Below are 20,455 nucleotides of genomic sequence, written 5' to 3' on the forward strand. Positions count from 1 at the left end.
AAAGACCCTGTTTTACGCCACAATAGACATTTGAACACATAGCATTGCTGATCACCACTTTCATTGAATACTTAGTGGTTTAGTGGTTTCTTTTTTTTCTTATGTAGCACTTTGAGATTGTTTGCTCAATTTAAAGTGCATTACAAATAAAATTCATTATTATTATTTTATTATTTAGTGACACAGGTGTCGTCACACCTGTGGTGTTCTGGATGTAAAATAACTGCTATTTGAAATGAATGGTACTATTAAATTAACTTCATCCAGCAGATGGAAAACATCCCGACAAACCCAAATACGTGGTTACATAACCATGAATTGCTTTGTCACATGACAAACGTCTTATTTTCAGTGCAAGAGAATCAAGATAGAAATTTGAGTGCCACCAAGTGACAATCTATATACTGGTTTCTAGCACAAACCCAACAGGAAAAACAGTAACTCAGGTTGCTGACAAACTGTTTGAGTAAAAGTCCCTTACGTTTCATCAGTTGGATATCATTGGTATAGCGTAGTGTTAGCAATCAAGGAGATTTGACTTTCTGTAGACTTTTATATGTTATCATTTGATCTCCTTTAATCACCAATCCAGACAACCACAGTATACATGTCCAGCTTTGGTTTCCCCATCACAACCCTCCGACAACTAATAATATGAATTAGAAGTTGCCCTAGAAACCTGGAATTCCGGTCTAATTTATAAGGTATCCTTCACAGTGGAGGCGAAATTTAACTTTAGTTTACTAGCTGTTCAGAGTAGGCCACATATTATATAGAATTTTACACACACACACACACACACACACACACACACACACACACACACACACACACACACACACACAAACATATAACATATGGATAAACATATAACATATGCATATATAATCAAATTGTGTAATGCAATGTAACATAAAGCAAAAGGGGGCAAAAGTTAAACATGTCATCAAAATAACACAGTTTTATTCTGCATAAGACAGTCTCAAACAATGAAATCTGGTGTGCATACAATAGGAAGAAATCCCTTAGGATATGAACTACAGATTTAGGCTTAAGTTTGTCAATCAATAAGAATAGGGTTTGTATTTTGGAGAACTTATTAGTATTTTGCACAATGCATCTTCCTTTAAACAAAAAAGGCTTTGTTGATAAATGCAATTTACTTTAGATTCAGGGATCTTAGCATCAGCTTTAGACCAATGCAATGAAACAATGTAGTTTCAATTATAGAATGTTTGTTGCAATCCTCATGGTGTCCATTTTATTTTATATGTAACCAGTTTCCAGCAGTGAATCAATTACAAAATGTAGTTTTGGTATTGGCAACAAAGAGGCATATATGAGCAAACCTATTACTCTTAAACATCGTTTGGCTGTTTCTAGGTCCTGGACCAATTCTAAGCAGAGGAAGTTGTCACGTTTAGCCCCATACTGATTTTACTTGAAGCCCTTAATGTGACACCATGTCTTTTACAATCCCAGTCCACACAAAGCAGTGGTTGAAGACCCTTGGGAGAGACTCTAATCGGGCACAGAGAGCAAGAGAGAGGTTGGGGTTGTACCATCATGAAAAATACTTTTCACATCTGAAATGTGTGAACATATATTTCAACTTAAAAAAGAATAAAACAAAGACCAGTCGAGATTAAATTCAGTTTGCATTACATGTCAGAACAGATAACTTTAAGTGTATGAATATGAAAGTCAAACAGCTACAATTATTTTGGATTAAACTGTGTTCCATGAAACCAATGAGAATAAAGAACAAACGGCATCAAATCAATGAGAACAAATCTGCCTTTTCCCAAACATCTGCCATGCCTTATCCCCATTATTATATTTGCAGAGGCTGAAAAGTGCTGGTCACCAGTCATTCATTGTTAATTGGGTCTATTGCACTCTAATATGGCTGGAAATCACACACTTCACATTATTTAACTTTCCCCCCAGAGTTATTTTTAGTCCCTAAACAGAACCCATTATAATCGAAAGGGTGCCTTGTCATTTTTTTTTTACAATACAGAAGTGCACATGACTCCATAACCATTTTCTCCAACCAAAGTGTCAGTGTACGATATTTAAATAAGTTGATCATCTACAAAATGGGATAGTTTTTGCCATGTTTGACAAACTGGTGCCACAAAAGGTATGCATTGAGACATGTCCTAATATTTCTCTGCGAAAGAACTGACCTCTTCCTCCCAAATCTTTAAGCAATCTATTCCAGTGCAGGTTGAAGAGCCCACTATTACAGCAGAGGCAATTAGAATACATTTAGAATCCATTATGCATTCCTAAAAAAGAAACAAAACAAAAGGTAATAGGGAAAAAAAAAAAGGTGCCCTTCAGAAAACAAAGATGAATAATAAGTGAAAACATGAGACAAGTAAGAGTATAACCAAGCGCCATGAACCAAAACAGAGAGGGCACTTCTTGGGAGTCAGTTCTCTGTCTGGTGGCGGTGCCTTTGTGTGTGTTTAAAGTTCAGATGTTTGTTGGTTCATTCTAAAGACTCCTTAGGTCCTCAATCCCCTTGATCTCTATGTACTGCCTATGCTGCACTGAACGTTGGAAGAATGCAGCTTAGTTAACTGACAAGTGTCAGTATGTGAAACTTGTTTTTCCTCTTCTGGTGTGGTGTGAATCTGGCTCCAGATTCCCTTCTGTTTGCTCTCAGAGCCCTCATCAAATTATGCCACGCCTTTGAAAGTGCTAGCTGATCAACTCGAAAGCGTCAGACTGTTTCCATGCCAAGAGAATCTTGGCTTTTCATCAAGCAGTACCAACTGTGGTATTCAACCACAGGATTTAGGAAAAGACAAAAACAATACATTTTTGACTTCCTCCGCTCTAGGCACACAGTATTTAAGAAGTACAGAGGCATGTTTTCAACACAGAGCGGGAATCAAGGCCCTCTCTCCTTCCAAAAGCAGAGTGAGTGGGCCTGGTGTCATTAAGGTAGGCATAAGGAAGGGATTGGGGGAGAGTGGGGGGAGTGACCGAGGGAGACAAGCCTTGCACTGGGCATTGACTTCCCAACCAGCTTGGCTCAGCTGGCTGTGGCACGTGCCATCAGGTCCTCGAGAGCCTTATCTTGGTCATTGTTGTGGACCAGTAGCACCTCTTTTATAGTCTCTCGCTCAAAGCCCATCTCACCAAATCTTGACATCAGCTCAAGAAACTGCAAGGCCTGAGGGGGAAATAAGAACGTGTTACACAATTAAAGGGCATCGCGCAGGTACAATTTATTATATCAATTTACATTGAGTGCTCTAAGAAATGGGTTAAAATAACAATCTATAGTTCTATGGGACAGATCATGAGGGGAAAGCCTATGTAGGCACCCTGACACAAATAAGCATTGTCATGTCATACTGCACGAGGATGACAATTAGCAAGCAATGGCCTGGTGTATTCTCCTTGTGATGCGTTTGCGTCAAATTCAATATTTTGGTCGGCGTGCATATTGCGTTGTAATTCATCACAACATGAACATAGTGTTGAACTCGATTTGCTTCATGCTTTCCAAACACCTTAATTAATTGGGAGTGCCAAAGTTCCATTGGCGCTTTAATGAAAACAGTGAATACAGTTAGACAATACAATATATCAATGATGTTGTTGATAGTTATAACTCAATTTGCTACAACAATTATAATTATAGTACACACCTTTTCTTCTGAACACTTGTACATCTCTAGACACTCCTCCACAGCAATGGCATCAAATCCCCGCTCACACAGACGTCCATGCACAAACAAATAGTCCAGCACCTGTGACACAATTGATTTAGGTTTATAGCTGAATCAATGTTCTTAAACCAGGTGAACCTGTTCAGATCACATTCCCTGGATTACAGGGCATTTGTATCATCTGTCAAATTGTTCACGTTAAGAAGCAGATTAACAAATGGAGTTGGCTTTAACATAGGCAAACAGTAGTGTTTGGGATAACAGATGTGTTGGGCGGGGACCCCACCTGCTCCACATTCTGCCCTTGTTTCTGCATGGCGCGCAAGACTCCCTCATAGGAGTATCCCATGCCAACGATGGTTTCAACACACTGGCGCTCACTAGGGGTCAGGCTGAGAAGAGCTCCCCCGCATGGCAGACCCCCCGTGCCCGCCCCTGGGTGGGTCTTCAGAGGGGACAGAAAATACAAATACAAATGAATAAATAATTAAATTTCAATGCACATTTGAATAATTATTTAAAGACAATTTAGGATTAAACTAGTCAATCAACTGCATACCGGTTTCGGAGCTCCGTTCCTAGGGTGGCTGGATGGGTCCGGGGGAACAATCACATGGGTCTTTGGGAACGCTGGTGGGCTGCCATTTACTACGTTACGTCGGGGAACTGGGACTGGAAGGGGGTGGTAGCCCATGCGAGCTGGCTCACTGTCACCAGGATCGGATAATTTGGGAAATGTAAGCGACCGGATGTTACAGGGTCGATCGTCCGAGTCCAGTGCTCCTCTACCCGGGCCCCCTGCTCGATCCATGTCCATCAGACCAACAAACCCATTCGGTTTGTGAACAAAGCCTGGCTTAACCAGGTGGCTGGTGTTGGTGTTAGGAGGAGAGCTACCATGCACGACTGGCGGAATCTGGGCAGGCTCTGGTGGGGAAATAGAGGGAGGAGGCGGGGGCTGTGGTTGGCTCTCGAGGATATTGCGTAGCTCCTCCCTATCATCTAAAGTCTTGAGTTCCAGCTTATCAAAAGGGTCCTCTTCCCGTTCAAAGTCAGCCAGGTTGAGGCAATGCACTAAAGGAGTGCTGGGCAGGGCCTTCCTAGGCCCCAGGCTCGGTGCTGGGAGTGGGGTGAGGATGTCATTGTGGCAAAGTCCTGCTAGAACTGGGTTGAGTGCAGGTGGTGGGGGGTCCTGGTCCTTTCCGGAATGTCTGTTCCCATCTCTGTTGTCAACATCCTGGGCCAAGGCAGCCTGGGTCTCTGCTTCCTGTCTGGCTGCAGCTGCTGCTTCTTCTGCTCTCGCCTCGCCTGCCCGGGCCTCGGCCAGCTCTTGTCCCCAACGCACACTTCTCCTCTCCAGGGAGAAGTCATACTGCAGAAAAGCATATGGAGGCAGTTGAGAAAAATACCCCTACTGGGAACTATACAACCAGTGCCGCTTAGCCACAATCAACCTCTGAGCATTTGTTACGAGCACAGACATGGACGCATTTGCATTTATAGAGAAGACTCCCTCATAAGGGAGAAGGATAGTCTAGTGGTAAGCAAAATGCCTGCACGTTAATTCCATGGATCCAAAGGGGCTTTCAGGGCACTGTTTGTTTGGAGCATTTGTTCCTCACCCGGGTGAAGTTCCCTCATTGGTTCGGTTTCTTTGGGCATAGGTCAACTGATCAATCTGACTTGGTTGCTGACCGATACAAGATGACCCTGGATTATTTTGTTTTGTTTATGCTGTTTGTGGTGAGAACGAAATCTGACTGAACAGGCCGACACAACTTTGGATACACCATAACATACCTGTGACTACTGTGTCTACATATTTTTCGCTTAAATTAGCCTAGGTAAGCTATGCATGCTAATGCCAAAGGCTACGGCATCGAGTAGAAGGTAACGGTTAACAAGATGGAATTTAAATATTTTATGTTCAAAGTATCCGGCTTCTAAAGAGACGCTACTTGCAAACAGCTTTTGAATGTGGGATCCCTATTTCGTTAACATTCTGTTTATTGTGGTGTCAGCTAGGCAAGCAAATGTATTATGTTCAGAACTGGTTAACTGACCGGTCATTTCAATTAATGTCAATATTACAGTAGATAACCAAGATTAGCATAAACATTCCTTGACGCCATTATTAAAGCAAACAGACCTGCAAGTCACTCAGTACGGAACCACAATCAGGTAAACAGAACCCAACAGGCAGCCCAACTTTGGCAGGGCAGCGGAACCGCTCGTTGATTTTGAAGGGAACATCTTCCAGGTAACTGAGGGGACCTAACGTAGGGCAACGAAAGAATAAAGTTTAGCAAGAGCTTAAAAACATTTTATTTGAACTACAATGAATTGAGGGATAGAAAGAGAAAACTAAAAGAATACTGCAGAGGAATTTAAAGCAAATTAAATTGATATTAACCATTGTTGTAGTTGTCCGATCCAGACTTCCTTGCAGCCATTTAGAGATTCTGTAAACAAATAGCAAATTAAGAAATTAATAGAAAAGAACATAGCATCAATATGACATTCAGTCAGTGCATCTCATGAGATCACTGTGACCCCCTGGGCTTTAACTGGTTCCTATTCAGATAAGTCATTATCTTAGCTTAGTTTATATAAAGGATATCTTGATGCAAGAAGAAAGGTTGTCTAATTCAAAGCTCGAGCTCATCATTATGCTAGACACCATTTCAAATTGTACTTATTAGCCCTGCGCATTCCAGATTACTTTTTTTTTTTTTTAAAAAAGGTAATTTTCTTATTCAGTCATGCTCTGGCAAAATAGGGTGCTTTATTGAAACGGCTTATTGATAAATAACTTACAAATGATTACATGTTGAGTGATTCGCTTGTCATAAAGGGATTTGCTAATAGAAGTATACAACAGGTTGCGTCCATTGAACTAAAATCTGATACTTAAATGTCTAATTATTGCCAGGTCCCTAAAATAAATAGTAACGTTAAACAAATGAATTAGCAAGGACACTTGTACTATGACAGCATACTCGAGGATTCATTTTCGATTTTGAAGGTTTTAGATGCAATGTAAACATCCCATGCACTTTAGGTAATGATTACCTGTACAGAAAGAGCAATCAACCATCTACCAGCTCACTTGCTCAACTACCTCATATTATATACAGAGAGCGACAATAAGGACATTTATCAAACTGTCGCCTTAAAACAAGCTATCGTTGTTCCGTTATGCTTTAATCAGCAACAAGCGAAACTAAATGTACTCACCTTTAAGGAGGTGATGAACACAGAAGTTATGGTTCGCCACATTTATAGTAAACGATAATGATTCTTTCAAATGTATGTTTGCAATGTATGTGTGTTTTTAGGTAAAACGCAAACGTTGACGCGTAAAGCTTAGCTATGCTGCTGGCCTGGTGGTAGTAGTTGTGTTGTGTCTGGCTGACTCAATGCTGCCACCGCCCATGTAAAACTGACTCAACATTTACACACACAGGTATTGTACCAGTAACCGCACGTCTTGTTCTTCCAAAATCCAAATGGTCGCTTGCTGAGATGACTCCTTGCTTCGAGTGTGTTTTTGCACAGGAGTATTATTTATATTGAAATCTCTTTCCTGCTTCATCGTGGAACGCCATCTTGATTTGTCAACCTTCCTTCCTCGGGTTCCTGTTTGACGTCACCGCTTCACGCAGATGACGGAAGCTCTTTCGCTTGCTGATGGTTCGTTCAAGTACTTTCCAAATGTATATAAAGAAGGTGGGGTTCACCTGTTCATTTTCATTTTTTTGGTAGTGTTGTATATTTTATATGCACACCTCAGATAACCTGTCAAACTGAATACATAGAATCCCTATCCCTGCTGTGATCATTGTTAGCTTACTTTTCAGAGTGGCGTAAATGGTGCGTTCAGATACACCTCGGCGACCTCAAAAATGTTTTGGAAGAAAACTGCAGTAAACATTTTCATAATCAGATGTCTCTCTCATATTACACATTAATCCTGTTTTACTCTTTCGTTTTATCTCATTTGATGTGTTATGTAGTTGTACCTTATTACTTTGATTTAAAATCTTAAACAATATAATATATAATAACAAAATGTCAAATGTCAATTTGTTATGTAGCCCAACTATTATATCCTAAATATGTTTGTCTTAGAATATTTATCTTTAGAGATTGGTAATATCGACAGTGTGCGCGCACGTCGCGTTCAGAAGTAAACGTTCGTGCGTTTACAGACACGCGCAAAGGTAGCCGGAAGTATCGATGGTAGAAAATAAAAAATCGATAAATACACAGTGAATCGCCAATACAGGTATTTCGTTGACTGCCCCTTCCGCGAATACAAACTCGATTATTTGCGGCGTCTACACGGTCGATGTGCTGGACGGGATGACAACAGCCAGAACAAAATCTTCCATTTTAACGAAGTTCCTCGGTGGGGTTTAGCTGACGTGGGGAGAAGTTGAGACTGCCAGAGAGCAGATAAACAAACATAAACAAGCAGGGATCAGCTGAGCGCTTTTCCGATCCGAACCAACAGGACGAAAATGTCAAGCAGGGCAAGCCTCCACTGTTGATTCCAATAATGATGACCGTGATATCTTGATTTACATTGGTGTTAGCTCCATGTCATTTGTCAACATTGGCACACAAAGAATTTTGGAAACAACACGAGGAATAACGTTAGCCATAGACCATTACAGAAAATCCACCATTAGCTGCCGCTGCCGTTTTCCAAGATTAGGTAATATTATGGACCGAAAGTAGTTTTGCTTCAAGTAGTCCACTGTAACGAAACGAATACTTATCAAAGAGCAAGACGTCAGGTAATCATTGCTCAATAACTTCGCCTTTCCCCATAAGGCCCTAAATCACATACAATGCCACTTACATAGCATAGCCATTTTGTCTTGAATATTCAGTGGTTATGTCAGTTAAGAATATGTTTTTGTTATTAATTGAGCTTGAATGTACCTCAAATGTTCTAGAATAATTGTAGTCCCTGTTTACGAATGCACCCCCCTTATATTTAACCAAACACTTTAATGTAAAACCCTAATTTTGTGTAAGAATCAGATCTGAAAAGGATTGCATTTATTTATTTTCTCTTCCAACGTTCTTATTTGTGTGAGAAGTGGGATAAGAATGGCCCACCAGACCACCCCAAGCTCCCAGAAGGCCCTGATGATGGAGTTGAAGTCTCTTCAGGAGCAGCCAGTGGAGGGATTCCGCATCACACTGGTGGAAGAGTCTGACCTGTACAACTGGGAGGTGGCCATTTTTGGTCCACCAAACACACTCTATGAGGGAGGCTACTTTAAGGTGAGCCAAACTCGAAAAAACATTGATTTAAATTTGCATTCAGTGATTTGGCCAATGGGTTATATCCAAAGGTATAAAAGCCTGTGGCAATGTGTATTTGTTATCATTGGATGTTTTCTACATTAAGCAAAAGTGTGCCTTAGAAAAGTGAGCAATATGGTCTGCTTGTGAATGGGGTTCACAAGCTAGGTTTAGCCCTAGAAATAAAGAATGTCTTTTGATACGGCTGCATGTTAGACAAATCAGGCTAATGTAAGGACAATTTGTTTTGATCAAGTTAATGTTCAGATAGTCATGGGCATTTGCCATTATTAACGTGCTAGAGATTATAGATTTAGATAAAAACCTTAGTCAATTGAACGATAATGACAAGTAGTAAGTTGCATCCACAAGTAATATTGCCATGGTCACATTTAAATAGACTAGTAATCTATGATGCGTATACCTTTATCGGATTCCTTTCAGGCCCACATCAAGTTCCCAATCGATTATCCATACTCCCCGCCAACCTTCCGCTTCCTCACCAAGATGTGGCATCCCAACATCTACGAGGTATAACATTCATATAAACTCGAACACTCCTATGGGTTCGACAGCTTTTTGAACATGCAATTAATCTTTTCATATTCATTATGTAACCAAGTATAGAATTTCTTATTTGTTTTTTAATTTATGTCATTATTTTACCATTATTAGTCTTGATATCATGTTGCTTTCTGCATTGTGAAGTTGAAATCTTTTTACTGTTTCCACAACACCTTCACAGTCGCTATATTTATGAAACGATACTACCAAACAACAACTTTTCGTTATTCGATTTAATGATTTGTGTAAGGCAATATTTTCTGTGAGCTTGTCAGACTGTGAGTTCTGGTTGGTCTTTCCAGAATGGGGACGTTTGCATATCCATCTTGCATCCTCCTGTGGACGACCCTCAGAGTGGAGAACTTCCTTCAGAAAGATGGAATCCCACTCAGAACGTTAGGTAATAACATCTCGCCGCTAATCAGTTACGCCCGTGCCCCTTGTGGATGTCATGTGGTCCAATTTGAAGATGCACAACCTTTTGATTACTCTTTCTATAATAACGGCTTACCGAATGTAATTCAAATGCCATAAGACTCCAAATGGTGTTTGCTGCTCTTTAGCACTGTATGCATTTAGTATTTATATTCTATAGAAAAAGAGGTCCAGGTTTTTAGATGATAGACCTTTTCTTAAACAGCAACATTTTCTGAAGTCATTGTGTTTGTTCTTATCCCTAGGACCATTTTACTAAGTGTAATTTCTTTGCTCAATGAGCCCAACACGTTCTCCCCTGCCAACGTGGACGCGTCCGTCATGTTTCGTAAGTGGCGGGACAGCAAGGGCAAGGATAAAGAATACGCTGAAATCATCAGGTAATACGCCAACAGCAATACGCCATCAGGGAATACAGATCTAGACACTAAGCTACATGTAATTAAACACTGAAACGTACAATGAAGGAATTTATATCCTGCCTTATTTATGATATGTCAGTTCTACTAGTTACATATATGTATGTATGTATGTATGTATGTATGTATGTATGTATGTATGTATGTATGTATGTGTGTATATATATATATATATATATATATATATATGTATGTATGTATGTGTGTGTGTGTATGTATGTATGTATGTATGTATGTATGTATGTGTATGTATGTGTATATATATATATATTAGAGCTGTCAGTTAAACGCGTTATTAACGGCGTTAACGCAAACCAAATTTAACGGCGTTAATTTTTTTATCGCGCGATTAACGCAATTATTTTATAAAAAAATATATATATTTTTTTTTTTTCTTTGGCTCAAAACAAAGAAGCAGTAGCCTGACTGCTATGTTCAAATTACATTTGTTCAAAGCAGTAGTTTAATTGCACTATAGGCTCTTTTTTGTATCGTCCTGTTTTGATCAGTGTATATGCCAATGTTGTTATCAATAAAAAATAATTCGCACAAGGCAAGCCGATGCACTTCACCATGTTGATAAGATAATTAAAATGAGAAGAATTATGGGACAAAAAATCAAGGGATATTTAGCATAGAAAAATAATTTGCGATTAATCGCGATTAATTAGAGTTAACTATGACATTAATGCGATTAATCACGATTAAATATTTTAATCGCTTGACAGCTCTAATATATATATATATATATATATGTGACTGGAGTTAATTTGAGTAAAATCATCTTAGAGGAGAATGCATATCTGTTAATTCTCTAATCTTGATAATGTTAAATATTCAGGAGAACATATTGTAAATTATCTGGTAAAATACCGGGTAGAGCGCGTACCGCTGAGGCTCAGTCCTTACCTTAGCAACCCAGATTTGATTCCTGCCCGTGGTCCTTTGCTTCATGCCTTCCCCTCGCTCTCTCATACCTCCTGTCTATCTCACTCTATCATAAAGCATTAAAATGCAAAAATAAATAAATATGAGAACAAGACCGATATAAATCAAGCCTTTGGAAGCTAGTAGGAGTCATCTCATCATTGATTTTAGTATTTGGTCTAAATATCTTTTATATTTCATGATGAAATGATACCACTGGGAAATACTGGGGCTGGGTAGGAATGTTTGTATCATCGATCAAATGTGACAATGCAAGCTGGTTATGTTTACATTGCGGCATCTACAGTCGACCCACCTGATAGTTGGGGAGCTTACACAAGTCCAAACAACTAAGACAAAGAGGAATACCGTGGCATGATCACTACTGGATCCACGTGTTAACTGAGTATATACGTGAAGCTAAATGTGTAGTTGATCAACAACCTGTCCCTCCTCGGCCCGGCAGGAAGCAGGTGCTGTCCACAGCAGCAGAGGCGGAGCGCGACGGGGTGAAGGTGCCCACCACCCTGGCAGAGTACTGCGTGCAGACCAGGGTGCCGTCCCAGGACAGCAGCTCGGACCTGCTCTACGACGACCTCTACGATGACGACATGGAGGAAGAGGACGATGACGAGGACGAGAGCGAGATGGAATCTGGCGGAGAGGCCAGCACCACCGGGGGCAGCGGCACGTCCACCCGCCGCTATGACAACCAGGACGACTCCGGCAACGAGGATTCATGATGACCTGACTGGTCTCTTGGTCGTGCTGCAACCGCCTCCATTTTTTAATTTCTTTTGAAATTGAAGTGTGTGTGTGTGTGTGTGTGTGTGTGTGTGTGTGTGTGTGTGTGTGTGTGTGTGTGTGTGTGTGTGTGTGTGTGTGTGTGTGTGTGTGTGTGTGTGTGTGTGTGTACTTGTCTTTGTGTGTATCAGTCGGTTTGCGTGACTGGCTCTGATTGAATTTGTTTGTTTTCATCAGGAGTCTGAATAAGGTAAAGTTTGTGGCTTGACCCTCTTAACGGCTGGCTAACTCATTCTGTATCTGTCCTGTCTTTCGGATCTCCTTCCCTCGTCGTCATTTCAGTCAGTCATTTTGTGTGCCTCTTCAACATAGCTAATTTGTCTTTCTGTCCCAAATTTGATGCAATCTACTACATCCTGCAAACAAAAACGTACCTTCACACAACACACATCTGGACCAGTCCCCTGTACATCTCCCACTTCACATCACATCATAAGGAAAAGAAGATATGAGGAAGGACAATGTGAAGAACATGACGGTGAGCTCTCCTGACACTGGATGGAGTATTCCAGGTGAACCTAAACCTCACGTCTCTGCCTCTTAAACCTCAGGGCCTCTGCAGACTCTATGCCAGGAGAGGAATAAGTCAAAGTAAAAACGATATGCCTCCTCACCTTCATTTTCCTCTTACTTTTGTCTCTGTGGGTGTTGTTCGAGGACAGGGATTCATGATAAAAAATGTATACAGTATCCCACAACCGATAAGTGTAGACTGAGTAACTCACGGTCCAGAATAGCCAATTTTTTTCGTCCTTGGCGAGTCAAAAATTTGGCCATTTAACGAAACTTTGCACTATGTGAACTTTTCGATTCCATTCAAGTCCCAAGAATATTGTTACTTTTTGTGCTTTAATTAAGCCAACACATTGTTACCCCAAACAGGACAGAATAACGTATGTTGAGTGACCGAAACTAACATTCAAACATTTATTGCAATCAATCTGAACAAAAGTACAAATTGCTTTTTTTGTTAATGTGCACCTTCTATTATTGGACTTTTACTCATGCCTTTCTCCACTCTGCCTCTTCTTCAACTGGTTGAACATCTTGTCACCTTAGAATTGTCTGAATTAACCCCAATGGTTTGTCCAGTTGGATAACTGGACAAACCTTTCACATGGCCTGTGTTCTGTAACCGTTTCTGGCAGCCTGCACGGGCGTGGATTTGACTGGTTTAGTTGAAATCTCTCTTCAGCCTGAATTGAGAATCACAATGTGACTAATTATGTTATATATATATAAGGTATAATCCTAACAATGAAAGCCATGCTCTGTTTTAAGTTATCCTGCTTGACGCTTCTTTTTTTAAACATTTTGATTCTAGTCATCACATTTTGCAGAGCCAAGGACCTGGCGTACCTTTTTATTACACACACACACACACACACACACACACACACACACGCGCATACACATATGGATGGACTTATTGCCAAGGAAATCCAGTTGCTCGACAAATATCGACAAACTTTCAAGTGCTATAGAGGGATTGATGCATGTAGAAGGTTCTCTCCTTGTTCTCCTGGAATTCCTGAAAATGGATCTTGTGACTCTTGACTGTGAAACAAAATGCTTTATCTTCCATATTGCTCACCGCATTTGGGACACAAAGGTGAATGAGGAAGGAACTCCTGCTCACCGAATTGGGCCAATTGTGGATCTAGTGGTCATTCACATTACAGGGATTGACTGCATGCTATGGATCTCCTCCTCGCCCAAGAGCAGAAGACTGATGTCAATTCATGGGAGGACTGATGAGCATTAAGAGAACACATTTTCACAACCCATGTCCATGTTATATTCAGAGAGTAGAGCCAGCAGTAGTTCCTCTTTAGGGCTGGTCTTCGGCTTAGCTAATAAAAAGAGGAAATGTTATATCTTGGAAGTCACCCTTTTTTGTAACTCGTTTGATGCCTTTTTTGTTTTTGTTTCCTTAGAATGTAGAGACCATGAAAAGGTTCCCAACACCCCACACACATAAACACACCCACTACACGTACACTAGTATCTTATTTGAAAAAAACAACATTTGAAAGTGTATATGGAAAATATATATATCAATTTTTGGGGTAGGTCGAAGGTGGATTCACTTAGTTCTTTCCATCCATGAGTGTGTATTTGGAGCATGTGTTTTCTGCGCCCTAAATGCCCTTTTGAGGATGAAGGCTACACACTTATTGGACTGAGAACTAATGTAGGCCCCCACAATCTTATGTGTTCACTTGGCCTTCTTTGATCGTCTGTTTCAATCCGTTTTGTTTGCGAGGATAAAAAATGTCACATGAGATTTATATTGTATGAACTACATTGTTGGGTTTTTGTTTGTGATTTTAACGTCAGCATTTTACTGACATGCCATTGGAAATTGACAATGCATTGAGGGGTTTTGGCTTGATAAAGGGGGGGAACTATTGCAAAAGAAACATACAGCATACAATTATTGTGAAATGTTGGCAATTTATCCAAATAAAATAGTTTGTCATTGGAGTACTTTGTAATCGGTTTTCACCTTGTTTGTCATTATGTAGCTGTTTGTGTAATTTAAATAGATACTTCAATCAATTATAAATAATTGTATATATTGCAAACACAGAATTTGAAACAGGCAAAATGGTGCTGACACGGTCAGGGGGAAGAGCAGACTCCCAGTAGGGCTGTATTTTGCTAACATGTGTCTTTACTGTTTGTATCCTATCTGAGTTATTGCTCCTCCTTGATGGCCTGTCCTTACCCAGAAGCTAGGCAGTGACTAATTAAAAGGGACTGAAATGTACAAGCAGCATCGGCATTGCTCTCAAAACCAAAGTAGAACAAATATAAATTCAAATAATTTATTTACTTGCGAGTAGACAGATTATTGCAAAAGAAGAGTGTGAGGCAACATGTCAGTAGCTCAACAGCATTACATTTGATATTATCATATAACCCAATGACTAGAGCATTGTACTAGCCTCGTGAGACCATCCAGATCACACAAGTTCACATTTGATTTCTTTCTGCAGATGGTTTTGCATATTGCCAAATACAAAAGACAATCAGGATAGTCTCACAAGGCTAGTATTGTCCAGCCAGTAACTATATTGTGTTATTTTGAATGAACCGAAATGTAAAAAGGACCAATCTGACACTTGTTAGACAGTGATAGTAGTTGCGGAAATTAACTTCCAACAATCAATAAAAACTGAAACCATAGAACCCACAATAGCAGAAATGTTATAATAGGACTGGCACATAAATCGTATTCTCATGTTTTCCCAGTTGGTCAGCTTCTGATAAGACCGATTCGCCTATTCAGTCAAACATGATTTATTCTACTTCATGATCTCCTTCTCCATAGGTCCTCTATTAGTGTTCTGCAGTGTCTTTAGGTAAGGTGTTTCTGTGCTGCCTTCAAGGTGTCCTGGAGGTCTTTATACTGTGCCAGGGAGCAGGCCTCTTCCAGAGGGGCCCAGCGGTAGTCCTGGTGCTCTTCAGACAGAGTCACGGTCGCCTCTGGGTCTCTCAGCTCAGCGAGCCAGTACAACACTTCCTTGGGCTTCCCCCGCACCTCATAACGGAGCTCCTTTGCAAAGTCTTCAACCACCCGAAGATGCTTGGCCTCCAAGCCTGCCTCCTCCTGGGTCTCCCTCAGGGCTGTGGTGAGGTCATCCTCCCCAGGGTCTACGTGACCTGGCCATATCAGAGATAAGAGACGGTTGGAGTGATAGTTGTTTGGTTGTATGGTTGATAGTGGTATGGTTTGAACATTTCACATAGGCCCGCCTAATATGTTATACCTTTAGGTGGGGTCCAGTGGTGTTCTCCGTAGGAGGTTTGCAAGAGAAGGTACTCAATGTTATTTTGAGGAGGTGTAGACCTGGCTAAGCGACGGAACACTATGAAGCCACATGCTCGCACTGCCGCCATCCTGTTAGAACATAAAAGCTCAAGTCAATATGTCTGTATGCCTGTAGGTGCCAATACTTTATCTGACAATATAATAAGTAAATACTGGATTAATTTATCAAAAAGTTAAGTTAATGACAAGTATGTATTTCGAAGAGTTTTTGACGAGTATAGTATCGTCACGTAGTGTCGTTTAATTAAACGATAGGCACACTAAAAGCATACTCCCAAAGAGACTGATCCAGATCAATGTTACCTCCTCAAAAAGAGCAAACTAAAAAGTCAGATGAATCCAGGCACATGGATTCAGATGACACCAGTATTGTTAACACCGGATAGTGCTTGTCTGAATGACGCAAAGACATATGCTACTTTTATAAAGCATCTCCTTTTATTTGTATAAATTATGTTTATATTATACAAAGGCTTATAACTTACAATGATTTATTTTGATACGGCTGTTTTTACTGCGGTTTAGGTTCTTTGCGTTACTGACCAACGCTTCAGTCAGCTTCCGAATAGTCTCGCAAAGCCAGACCAAACTACAGCAAGTAGAATGCTTCCGAAAGCTGATTGGTTGGAAGAAACTAGGGGGTAACAGAGAAATAATTCCGGCTCGCAAAGCAAACTAAAATATTGGGTCCACTTTTCTCTTCCATAATAATGGTATATGTGATGTAGTAAAGTATAGTATTAATAGCGTTATAGGAATGGTATTGAATAAGGATAAGAAATATGACCATTTATGTGTGTTGATTACCAATTGAAAGCGCATGGAAATTAATTTACGTGATTCATGTGTTAAATCCATAGACTGAATTGAATTGTGGATTATGACGAATCAACAAAAAAAATTTGGACGGTTTGCGAGCCTCTGGCAGAAAGTGATAAGACATTTACGCAGTATAGTCAACGTATACCTGCCTGGGGGTTACAGATAACGATGAACTCAGTGTTTGGCCTCCTTCCCCAAATGCTGTCAGAGCTCTTGTTGGCCTTTGGTGAGGAAACTGCTTTGCTGAGTGCCAAGGTAAAGAAACCAAACTTTTGAAAACAGGAAATAATTGACACAGAAAGGAAATTGTTATTACAGTACTAGGCAAGAAAGTGTCAGTGGAAGAGCATTATTATTCAGTACCATGACTCTTACATTTCTGGAGTAGTTCTTACATAGTATGTTACTCTCTAGTTTAGCTTGAGGCAACTCCAAATGGTGTTCCTGTTGTTCAAAGTTCATTACTCTTTCTGGTACATACCACTTTGGTATGTATGTGTTTATATACATTACAGATATGGTTATGATATGATATGGTTTACAGCATTGAGATATTTTGGGTTTAACATCACTTTATTTTTATCCATAGTTTGCTCTGATTTTGTGATCACTAGAAGCCCAATACTTGTGTTGGAAAAGCGGACAGATATACAGCCGTATCTCCTGGCATCATCTCTGTCACACTATGTTAAGATGATGTAACGAATGGTTTCTCCGCGGTACGCAGAACTTGGGTACTGACCGAGAACTAGGATAAATGTATGCTTCTTAGGTTTTTGGTCGAATACAAATATATTTCATAAAAAATTAGGCTGGGTACGATTATTTGTTATGAACTTATCAACAACGTATAATAATAAAAATGAACAGGGTCTGTCAATAATGCAATATTCTCAATGAGCCTGAGAACAGGCAAACCTTGGATACCTTTAAGAAAGAAAAGTTGTGCTCTAGCAGTGCTTTGAAATAATATAACACATTTATAATCATATATATATATATATATATGTTTGATTGCTGCCTGTTTTTTGGAGAATTGTCTCGTGCCATGGAAGGGAAGAAGGATGCCAGAGGAGAGGCCCACTTCGTGGGGATGAGAGAGGAGTTGATTGAGGCCAAACGCTCCGTCAGAACACTAGCGGGAAGAGATGTGTTGGTCATCTACCACCTGGAAACTTTCTATGCTATGGACTCTTACTGTTATCGTGAGTAACTTTTGGAACCACGTTTGAAAAAGATCAGGCTCATCTGCTTTTAGTTGTAGATGGGGGGGGGAGTGAAGAGAACAGTTATTAATTAATTGTGTGTGTGAGCATTTGTAAGTGTGTGCCAGTGTGGCTGCAATGTGTGCAATAGTATGCTTGCGTGTGTGTGCGTGGCTGCGTGCGTGTGGGGGCTTGTGTGTGCATGTGTTTGTAAGTGTGTGTGTAACTCTTCAAAAATGCTGCCGCTGGGATAGGCGGTGTGTGGGCTTTGAATACCTTGTGTGACTGCTTGCAGTCCTAGTCAATTAATTGTCATCATTCATTCTTATAATTTGTCACTTATAATCCAAAAACCCAAAACCTTATCATGATTTACCGAAACCTAAAATGACCATAACCTTTCCCTGCTTTTTGTGCCTTACAAGCATCCAAAATACCATGGCTTAATATATGATCTTGTTGTTTATCACTGATAACCTCAAAAACCGTGTTATCTATGGCCGGATGTGTCTAACAGTCGTAAGGTGCATTCAGTCAGCAAAATGTTAAGATCCTCAAGAAAGGTTTGCTTACTTTGCAATTCAGTGATTATTGTGTCCCATTTCAAACAGATGAGGCAGGAGCTCTGCAGACTGGTGACATTGAGGTAAGAGTTCCCATAGATTTGTGTACTTGTGTACTTTATAACATTTTTAACTCTTTTTTGCTTTTAATCTATCCAGTGGACATTTTAAGCTAAATCCCCACGATAGGGGGGAGTTAAACTTGTTAATAAAGTAACATTTCTTTGCACGTCCAAGTTAGAAATGCAAAGCCCTCACACAATTCAGTTGCAACATCCCCAGGTAAAATACATTTTGAAAGAGAATTTCCTTAAAGAGGATGTTGTTTATTTGTTAGTTTTCAAAGTTGTAACCTTCTTGCAGGAATTGGGCGGCAAACTGTGCATTATATGTCCAAACCACAAGTACAAGATAACGTTGGCTGAAGGGGAGGGGTTATACAAGGACACCGACCCCATGGAGAAATCCCCTGTTGCCGTGTGGCTCTCTAAAGGCCCGAAGCAGAGAGTCCACTCGATCACCGAGGCCAACGGGGAGGTCTACGTCAAACTGTCAGAAGACCCTCAACGGCTGGATTCAGACTTCTACCAGGGAGAGAGGGGCAAGGTGCATAGGGCCAACGTCGAGGAGGCCAAAGCAGCCAAAGCAGCTAAAGCCTTACAGAAGAAGAAATCCTGATAGTACGGAGGAAGCAATATTTAGGCAATACCGATGTTTCTAATTGGTATCTGTAGACGGCATGACAATGGTTGACATTACTGGCTGGTATTAACTCATTAATATTGCAGGGAAGAAAACAGATTAATCAATTGTCTATGTGCTCCCATGCAGCTATGTTTGTTTTGAAAGTAATCAATAGTGATCATGATGGATAAATAACCAATATCATCAGTAGCTTCTGAGTATCGTATTGGCCAAGACATTCCATATTGGTTCGTCCATACTTGATAGTGATGCTGTGGATCTGGGATTTGATGATATTGGACATTGTGTATTCATTAATAAATGAAGTGAATGTTGACCTGTATCTTTTCCCAGTAAAATGTTCTGTTCTGCTTAAGACATCTGCAGTTGAAAAAGTCTAAGAGTCTCGGGGTGTTGCTAAATGCATGGGATATGGATGCACTGCCGCAGCCAGAGGAATACCAATATCCCTCATGCATAATGCATTTCCCTCACCATAAATAATTATGTCTAGGATGCTCACAATCCACACAGCCCTAGAAGTCTCCTTGTCATTTGATGAAAGTAAAGGAAATTGGGCCATCTTGTAATATAATTGGACTTATCGATGAGCTGGCAAAAAGAAAGCAGAGATTGTGTTCCGGCTCTCCGGCGCCCATGGGCTGCAACAGGCCTGCAGAGGCCCTGTTCACGAGGCAGGTACTGCGCTTTTCTCTGGTATTCTCTGAACACAAACAAACCATTTGACATGTAAAACACTATGCACACACACGCACCAGACCTAGGGCTACGGCTGAACGAGGAACATTGAGAACTAGAACTGCAAGCAGTTATGCAGGGGTCCAAGAAGTGTGCATTTCGCCGGCACAACGCGACAAGAAAAACAAAGTTGACTCGCAGGACAAAACCAACCTGCGAAGGGGTGGGTTAGATCAGCCACCAGATGGACGTTTTGCATGAGGTCAGACGGAGGGGGTCAGCGAGTAGACACAACAGCAGGTGGAGTAATGCAGGACGCTGCTTGCTCCTGTGTTCATGTATTCCCATTATGGCCTCAGCATGTAAGGTAGCGCCGCACAAACAGCTGTTGACGGGCCGTTTGGCCCCGGATGACTGTGTGCGTCGTTCATAATTCATGGCCGTAAAGGGCCGGGCGGGACTCTGAACAGACATTTAAAGCACA

The 20,455-nt window shown here is 40.7% G+C and overlaps 4 protein-coding genes across 12 annotated transcripts; 2 read left to right on the forward strand and 2 right to left on the reverse strand.

Annotated features, from left to right (window-relative positions):
• Positions 1-929: 929 nt before the first annotated feature.
• ubap1 (ubiquitin associated protein 1) lies at positions 930-7,360 on the reverse strand. Of its 4 annotated transcripts, none has more exons than XM_030374059.1 (7): positions 7,180-7,360; positions 6,106-6,154; positions 5,842-5,966; positions 4,252-5,064; positions 3,979-4,137; positions 3,672-3,773; positions 930-3,190 (listed from the first exon to the last, which is right to left on the reverse strand). In XM_030374059.1, the coding sequence occupies exons 2-7, from the start codon at positions 6,143-6,145 to the stop codon at positions 3,050-3,052; spliced, it is 1,380 nt and encodes a 459-aa protein (XP_030229919.1). In that variant the 5' UTR covers positions 6,146-6,154; positions 7,180-7,360; the 3' UTR covers positions 930-3,049. The 4 variants fall into 4 exon arrangements, with proteins under 4 accessions (XP_030229919.1, XP_030229916.1, XP_030229918.1 ...); XM_030374056.1 differs by having other exon boundaries at positions 7,168-7,360; XM_030374058.1 differs by having other exon boundaries at positions 7,155-7,360.
• Positions 7,361-7,401: 41 nt separating this feature from the next.
• Positions 7,402-14,650, forward strand: ube2r2 (ubiquitin-conjugating enzyme E2R 2). Of its 3 annotated transcripts, none has more exons than XM_030374064.1 (6): positions 7,402-7,421; positions 8,804-8,990; positions 9,456-9,542; positions 9,878-9,975; positions 10,256-10,390; positions 11,823-12,099. In XM_030374064.1, exons 2-6 carry the CDS (start codon positions 8,814-8,816, stop codon positions 12,097-12,099), a joined length of 774 nt encoding a protein of 257 aa, XP_030229924.1. In that variant the 5' UTR covers positions 7,402-7,421; positions 8,804-8,813. The 3 variants fall into 3 exon arrangements, with proteins under 3 accessions (XP_030229924.1, XP_030229922.1, XP_030229923.1); XM_030374062.1 differs by lacking the exon at positions 7,402-7,421 and adding an exon at positions 7,880-8,494 and having other exon boundaries at positions 8,801-8,990; positions 11,823-14,650; XM_030374063.1 differs by lacking the exon at positions 7,402-7,421 and adding an exon at positions 7,880-8,494.
• A 327-nt stretch (positions 14,651-14,977) lies between these two features.
• nudt2 (nudix (nucleoside diphosphate linked moiety X)-type motif 2) lies at positions 14,978-16,620 on the reverse strand. The gene is made up of 3 exons (XM_030374069.1): positions 16,484-16,620; positions 15,937-16,067; positions 14,978-15,829 (listed from the first exon to the last, which is right to left on the reverse strand). The coding sequence occupies exons 2-3, from the start codon at positions 16,064-16,066 to the stop codon at positions 15,525-15,527; spliced, it is 435 nt and encodes a 144-aa protein (XP_030229929.1). The 5' UTR covers position 16,067; positions 16,484-16,620; the 3' UTR covers positions 14,978-15,524.
• Positions 16,621-16,925: 305 nt separating this feature from the next.
• Positions 16,926-19,615, forward strand: rfesd (Rieske (Fe-S) domain containing). 4 transcript variants are annotated; one of them, XM_030374065.1, is made up of 5 exons: positions 16,926-17,075; positions 17,855-18,025; positions 18,637-18,671; positions 18,826-18,870; positions 18,952-19,615. In XM_030374065.1, the coding sequence occupies exons 2-5, from the start codon at positions 17,869-17,871 to the stop codon at positions 19,264-19,266; spliced, it is 552 nt and encodes a 183-aa protein (XP_030229925.1). In that variant the 5' UTR covers positions 16,926-17,075; positions 17,855-17,868; the 3' UTR covers positions 19,267-19,615. The 4 variants fall into 4 exon arrangements, with proteins under 4 accessions (XP_030229925.1, XP_030229927.1, XP_030229926.1 ...); XM_030374067.1 differs by lacking the exon at positions 18,826-18,870 and having other exon boundaries at positions 16,927-17,075; XM_030374066.1 differs by lacking the exon at positions 16,926-17,075 and having other exon boundaries at positions 17,834-18,025.
• Positions 19,616-20,455: the final 840 nt, after the last annotated feature.

The sequence above is a fragment of the Gadus morhua genome, chromosome 13 (genome assembly GCF_902167405.1).
Source record: "Gadus morhua chromosome 13, gadMor3.0, whole genome shotgun sequence".
Taxonomy (NCBI): domain Eukaryota; kingdom Metazoa; phylum Chordata; class Actinopteri; order Gadiformes; family Gadidae; genus Gadus; species Gadus morhua.